Here is a 7,632-nt window from a genome sequence, read left to right on the forward strand (position 1 = left end):
AACCCTAGAGCAGACTGGGTTAGGGTTAACCCTAGCACAGACTGGGCTAGGATTAACCCTAGTACAGACTGGGTTAGGATTAACCCTAGAACAGACTGGGTTAGGATTAACCCTAGTACAGACTGGGCTAGGATTAACCCTAGAACAGACTGGGTTAGGATTAACCCTAGTACAGACTGGGCTAGGATTAACCCTAGTACAGACTGGGCTAGGATTAACCCTAGTACAGACTGGGTTAGGATTAACCCTAGTACAGACTGGGCTAGGATTAACCCTAGTACAGACTGGGCTAGGATTAACCCTAGAACAGACTGGGTTAGGATTAACCCTAGTACAGACTGGGTTAGGATTAACCCTAGAACAGACTGGGTTAGGATTAACCCTAGTACAGACTGGGCTAGGATTAACCCTAGAACAGACTGGGTTAGGATTAACCCTAGTACAGACTGGGCTAGGATTAACCCTAGTACAGACTGGGTTAGGATTAACCCTAGGACAGACTGGGTTAGGGTTAACCCTAGAACAGACTGGGTTAGGGTTAACCCTAGAACAGACTGGGCTAGGATTAACCCTAGCACAGACTGGGTTAGGGTTAACCCTAGAACAGACTGGGCTAGGATTAACCCTAGCACAGACTGGGTTAGGGTTAACCCTAGAACAGACTGGGCTAGGGTTATCCCTAATCAACTTCAACTTTCCACCAGGTTCAAACGCTCCCAAAAATACAAAAAGCTACGTTTCTTTTTTTTTGTTTTACATTTAGTCGGTCGCTAAAAACTAAAACAAAGCAGGAAGAGAAACATTCAACCAACACCAGAGATTATTCACAGGTTCTGTAACAGTCTTCATGTCAGGATCCCGGTCTGACCTGTTGTGAGTTGCCTCTGTTTCCCCTGATCTCCTCTCCTCATGTGTTATGTCATTCCCCTGTTTGTTATTGTGTGCCATGTGCTCTGTGATTGTCCTCTGCCTCCAGACACCAACCATGGCCACACCCCTGATTAGTGCACAACTGCGGACACTCCAGCTGATTACCTCCCGCAGGCTGACACGCCAGACTCAGATCCCACTAACCATTCCCCTGGCACTAATATCAACCCTGGTCCTGCAGTCTGGGGTTGTCAGTTCGTACCGTCTTTCACCCGCTTCAACCCCGTACCGTCTACCACCGTCATTCCTTCCTGTCATTCTGTGTCGGACCAAGGGATCCACAGAGGTGATCCTGCCTGCACTCCGGTGTGGTTGCCCACGGGTACCACACCGTCAATCCTGCCTTCTGTACAGCGTAAAAATAAAGTCTATTCTGTACCTGAATCCTGTCTCGTGGTCTGCTATCCTGTCTTGAACTCCCTTGACACTTCAGTATAGACGGGTCAGACCACAAGGGGGATCAGGTCTACAGATAGACCTCTTTCACACCAGCCCAGGAACCAGACTTCACCAAGAATTCAGCTTATTTACAAACTTCAGTTTCATATCATGAACGTTGAGACTCAATTTACAGGTGTTGAGCTTCATTTTTACACAAAACATTTTAGGATCCGATTGCCTCATAATCCACCATGATTGTGTTTCACTGTAATTAAGTTTGGTGCTTTTTAAAGTCCTGTGATCTTTAGCTTCTAAGGTCAACAGTGTTCTGACACTCCAATGTAAACACATAAAATATATATTTACTGATATTTTGTGAACTTTGAAGCTTAAGAATTCTACTCAGTAAAATAGTATCTGAAACACAATTTGTGACAAATAACCAACCTAATATATTGTAAGTGTTTCTTTAATAAAGTTAATTATACTCAAAGTAAAGTCAAAACTATTTAAGGTTTGTGCACTTCAACTTTATTTATTCCACCAGGTTCAAACGCTCCCAAAAATACAAAAAGCTACGTTTCTATTTATTAGTTTTACATTTAGTCGGTCGCTAAAAACTAAAACAAAGCAGGAAGAGAAACATTCAACCAACACCAGAGATTATTCACAGGTTCTGTAACAGTCTTCAGTACAGATGAACAGACGGGTCAGACCACAATGGGGATCAGGTCTACAGATAGACCTCTTTCACACCAGCCCAGGAACCAGACTTCACCAAGAATTCAGCTTATTTACAAACTTCAGTTTCATATCATGAACGTTGAGACTCAGCAGAGGATTGACGGACCCTTTAGACAGAAACTGGTTCTGATCCAGTACAGAGATCATGAAGTGAAACTGGTTCTGATCCAGTGAAGAGGCGTCAAACGAACCGATCAGAACCAGAATCATTAATCAATAGTTTAACTGAGTTTGTGTTCATCAAAAACCTCAGAGACGTGAATCATATTTGGCCCTGATGAATAAAATCATTTAGTCACATGACCCTCCACCCACAGACACATGACCTATACTGGCCCCGCCCACCTTATTTGCATACAGACACCTTTACAAGGAGATCAGATAAATATGATTAAAACACACAGAATTTCAGCAGCAGTTTACGTAATGAATTCACTGACTCTGAGATGTTTGAGGAACAGGAACCCGGTTCTAGTGAGAACGTCACACAACACGTGGAGAGTTTCAAAGTTCTTAAAGGAGCATGTTTCACTCTACTAACTGATCTCAGACCAGATCCTGGATCCATGTCCAGCTTCAGAAGAAGTCAAATGTTTAGGGGACAGCACTGGGATCTGGATCAATGAGGACCAACCAGGAGCAGTGAGACACTAAAGGTTCTCCGGTTCACAGCATGTCAACTGGTTTTAGTGATTTAGAACTGGTCATGACTTGTAATTGATTTCCTGAAACATTAGAAACAGACTAAGTACCTCTAACCTCCGCTGTGTGTGTTAGTGGTTGTCATGGAAACAACATGATTGACAGGCTGACCCCTCCTCCCGCTGCCTTGCTCAAAGGAAACAAGGAAACGACAGCTAGTGAACGGGAAGGCCTCGAACAGAAAAACGAAGCGAAGGCGAAGAGAAGGTCTCCCCGGGGCTGATGGGAAATACTCCTCTCTGTTTATTTGAGGTCCAGCACCATGCTGGCCGGGTTCTCCAGGTACTCCCTCCACAGGTTGGAGAACCGACACATGGTGGCTCCGTCGATGATGCGATGATCCGCCGACCAGCTGACGTTCATGATGTGAGCTCGGACAACCTGACCACCGGCGTCGAACCGAGGAAGAACCTGACGGATAAAAAGAAGATGAGGAACCAAGTCTACGAATGTTTTGTTCCTTTAGAAAAGAGATTCTCTCGGATTCTAGTTTTTATCAGATTTATTGATCGATCTTTAATTTATTATTTATATTTTAGTGGTGAACCAAAAGACTTCCTTTCTTTGATTGAACATACTCCAAGTTAAAATCACTGATCAATAAAACTACAGATCACTGTTACCATCACAACAACCCTGATGAGGATTCATGTTGTTTGGAACCAACCTGGATTTTTCCCAGAGCTCCGATGGCGACTTCAGGAGGAAGGATGACCGGTTTGGCGTACGTCCCTCCGATCTGATTCAAACCAAAAACAAACACATTCAAGTCAGGAAGGTGTGAAGCCGGTTCAGGTTCTAGTGTGTGGTTGAGGTTTTCGTGCGTCGTTGAGGTTCTGGTGTGTGGTTGAGGTTCTGGTGTGTGGTTAAGGTTTTGGTGTGTGGTTAAGGTTCTGGTGTGTGGTTGAGGTTCTAGTATAACATTAAAGTCCTGGTGTGGTTGTAGAACTCACTGATCCGATGTTGGACAGGGTGAAGGTTCCTCCAATCAGCTCGTTGGTTCCCAGCTGCCCTGCAGTTCCGAGCGTCTGCAGACGGTTTAACTCCTGAGCGATGTCGAACACACTGAGCAGCTGAACGTTCTTCACGTTGGGAACCAGCAGACCCTGAATGGTGTCCATCGCCAGGCCGATGTTATGAGACGCCTTCAGAACAGAATCACATGGAGCCGGGTTTCAAACTTTGACCGACTGTGGTTGTGGTTCTAGTGTGCCGTTGTGGTTCTAGTGTGCCGTCGTGGTTCTAGTGTGCCGTCGTGGTTCTAGTGCGCCGTCGTGGTTCCAGTGCGCGGTCGTGGTTCTAGTGCGCGGTCGTGGTTCTAGTGCGCGGTCGTGGTTCTAGTGCGAGGTCGTGGTTCTAGTGCGAGGTCGTGGTTCTAGTGCGCAGTCGTGGTTCTAGTGCGCGGTCGTGGTTCTAGTGTGTGGTTGTGTTGGGGTTCTTATGAGAATAAGATCAGATATGTAAAACCCAGTCTGACTCTATAAAACATAATTCAAAGATATAGAATATAATAAACATAAGAAGCTGATATAAATACAAACACGTGTCTCCACCTTGTACGTGATGTTCTGGCAGCCTTCGTCCAATGAGGAGTTGAGGATGGGAAAGTGGAGGAGGCCGAGGGAGGCAGCCTGAACCAATGAGAGCGCAGCGTTACCATCAGCACTAAGCGTTTAACCAATCAGCAGTGACGTGGGCGTTACCTTGATGAAGAAGGGCATGTAGCTCAGTTTGACCCCCCGGCCTTCAGCGATGGGTCTGAGTTCAGCTCTCAGAGAAACCAGGCGGCTCAAGTCCACTTCATCGCAGTAACCAAAGTGAGGGATCTTCAGCGCCTCCGTCATCGTCTTCACCATCGCTCTGTGGAAACCTGAAGGACACGAGCACCTTTAGACCCGAGAGACCAGTTCACCTGGTCCAGTGTCTCAGTGAACCTGGATCTACAGAATACCATCACTGGGTCCCTGAGAGACTGAAGACCACGTAGAAACAGGATGACACCAGTGACATGTTGGTATCAACAGACTCCGACCTTTGAGGGGCTCGGTGACGTCCTTGCCGGTGAAGACAGGTTTGGGTGTGGTGGGTGGAGGTTTGATGGATGCCGTAGTGCTCACAGGCCTAGCAGCAGCAGCAGACGGAGCCTGGATCTCCTGGAACAGGGTCGGAGGTATGATGGCTCCGGTCTGCTTCGCCAGGAAGTTCAGGATGTCCTCCTTCAGGATCCGTCCGTCTCTCCCCGTCCCCACCACCTCACTGAGCTTAATCTGAGAGTCAGACCAGTTAAAATAGTAACAAGGAAACCCTGGGGACAAACTGGGAACACTGGACAAACTGGGGACAGATTGGAGAAACTGGACAGACTGGAAACACTGGACGGTCCGGAAACAGACAGACTTAAGACAGACTGGACACAGACTTACGTTGTTCTCCATGGCGAGGCGCCTGACGGCAGGCGTGGCCTGAGTCTTGTGACCTTTTATCTCCTGGTGGGTGTGTTCTTCTCGAGCCATGGCGGGCGTCTCCACCACGTCCTCCTCCTGGATCACCTCTGATCAACAACAAAGTTTTAGTCTGAACCAGAAAAACTGGAGACACTGAAGACCCGGTTCCAGACTAACATCAGGTGTCATGTCTCACCTGAACTGGACTCGGTCTCGATGTCCACCAGTGGTTTTCCCACTAAAGCGGTGCCGTCCACGTCATAGTAGAGTTTTTTGATGACTCCGTCATAGCGGCTGGTGATGGTGACGGACGCCTTGTCGCTCTGGACCTCACAGATACTATCGAACTGAGACACCTTGTCCCCCTCCTTCACATACCTGAGAGACACATTCATTAAAGGGACAAGGTGGTCTCAGTACTCACGTGGTCACACAGAACTCATGTGGTCTCAGTATTCCTGTGGTCTCAGTAGTCTCTTGGTCTCAGTAGTCATGCGGTCTCAGTAGTCCCGCGGTCTCAGTAGTCCCGCGGTCACACAGTACTCATGTGGTCTGAGTATTCCCGTGGTCTCCGTAGTCTCTTGGTGTCAGTACTCACGTGGTCTCAGTGGTTTCAGTACTCATGCGGTTTTAGTGGTCTCAGTAGTCACGCGGTCTCGCGACTCACGCGGTCTCGCGACACGCCGTCTCACGACTTACCACTCTTTCACCGTCACCTCCATGATTCCCTCTCCGATGTCGGACAGTTTGAACGAGACGATCGGTCCTCGACTCACTGCAGGAGAAAACACACCGACATCATCAATGACATCATCGACACCATCAACGACACCACGTCTTCAGACACAATGACTCCTCTGATCTGAGACCTGATTGTTTAAACCCTTATCTCAGTCTGGATCTGTGTAATGAAACCTGTTGATCTGGATTCTCTGAACTGAACCAGGAAGAACTCCATCGCCAAAAACCAACACCCAGCAACTTCCTGAATTCCTGAAACTGGATTGTCCAGATCTGGTTCACTGGTTATAAAGTTCCCGAGAACCAGACCGAGGTTTTGGGTCAGGACTTTGGGTCCTACTGGTCTCAGGACTTTGGGTCCTGCTGGTCTGGACCTACCGGTGGAGGAGTGCAGGGTCCTGCTGCTGGACATCTGGAGGTTTGTTTCACATCTGAAGCTCAGAAGCTGAACGGTTCGGTCGGACCTGAAGTTCTGCAGCCGGAAACATCGACTACGGTACTGATGAGTCAGCTGACAGGATGAGAGACAGACAGGTACAAAGATCGCCTGGCAGGTAGAGTCCTCACAGAGAGACAGACAGGTAGAGTCCTCACAGACACAGACAGACAGAAATGTAGAGTCCTCAGAGAGACAGACAGACAAGTAGAGTTCTCACAGAGAGACAGACAGACAAGTAGAGTTCTCACAGACAGACAGGTAGAAATGTAGAGTCCTCAGAGAGACAGACAGACAAGTAGAGTCCTCACAGACACAGACAGACAGAACTGTAGAGTCCTCAGAGAGATAGACAGACAGACAAGTAGAGTCCTCAGAGAGACAGATGGACAGGTAGAGTGCTCACAGACACAGACAAGTAGAGTTCCCACAGACAGACAGACAGAAATGTAGAGTCCTCAGAGAGACAGACAGGTAGTTTGAAGGAGATGTTTTCACATTAATATAAAATATTAAAGATGAATTATTAGTTGTTTAACTTCACGAGCTCTAGAAAGATTATATTACATCATTAAAATAATAATGACAATAACAATATTTGATTTCCTTTAGATCATTTTACTGATCAATCAATACTTTCACTTTAACTACATGTATAGACTTTTACTTCAGGTAGGTCACAGTGTGTATTAGTTCTAACTTCCCGTTAGCTGTTAGCCGTTAGCCACCGGACTCCATCTCTCTGTGACCCTGCCGCTGGTTCAACTCCCGGACGCTAACTAAAGCTAACTGAGGCTGCCTGGTAAACACACATGTTAGCAGTTATCTGATAACACTGAGCGGCGGCTGCTGTCTTTTTGTTTTTATTTCATTATGTTAGCATTATTAGCATCACAATTAGCATGCCAGTAGCAGTGACAGCAGCTAACATGCTAAGCTAACAGGCTGACATGGTGACGGAGTGATGACGTCACTCGGTCCGCATTAGCAGCAGAAACAAACAGACGAGAAAACGAAGAGAAAATATTTATAAAACGTTTCGTTTCTCTCACCAGCCGTCTGAACACTGTGAAGGAGCCTCTGGTCACCGCCGCCATCTTTACGCGATCACAGTGTTACGTCACAGTTGCACGCCCCTCTCAGGAGCCAATCACCGCCCAGCGTTCTTGTTCCCTTTTCAGCTGCAAGCAGACCGGACGCAGCAGCGACGTGACGCTGCCAACCAGCGGTCAGGAGGAGAACTACAGATCCAGA

General features: G+C 47.3%; 1 protein-coding gene across 1 annotated transcript; it reads right to left on the reverse strand.

Annotated features, from left to right (window-relative positions):
- Positions 1 to 1,825: 1,825 nt before the first annotated feature.
- On the reverse strand, positions 1,826 to 7,567 carry dbt (dihydrolipoamide branched chain transacylase E2). Its single transcript, XM_076079060.1, has 11 exons — positions 7,431 to 7,567; positions 6,321 to 6,453; positions 5,901 to 5,976; positions 5,398 to 5,579; positions 5,181 to 5,308; positions 4,790 to 5,024; positions 4,461 to 4,627; positions 4,311 to 4,388; positions 3,711 to 3,902; positions 3,425 to 3,496; positions 1,826 to 3,168 (listed from the first exon to the last, which is right to left on the reverse strand). Exons 1-11 carry the CDS (start codon positions 7,473 to 7,475, stop codon positions 3,001 to 3,003), a joined length of 1,476 nt encoding a protein of 491 aa, XP_075935175.1. The 5' UTR covers positions 7,476 to 7,567; the 3' UTR covers positions 1,826 to 3,000.
- Between the last annotated feature and the right edge of the window lie 65 nt (positions 7,568 to 7,632).

Source organism: Anarhichas minor, unplaced genomic scaffold, assembly GCF_050575085.1.
Source record: "Anarhichas minor isolate MPS153535 unplaced genomic scaffold, ASM5057508v1 ptg000070l, whole genome shotgun sequence".
In the NCBI taxonomy this organism is placed as follows: domain Eukaryota; kingdom Metazoa; phylum Chordata; class Actinopteri; order Perciformes; family Anarhichadidae; genus Anarhichas; species Anarhichas minor.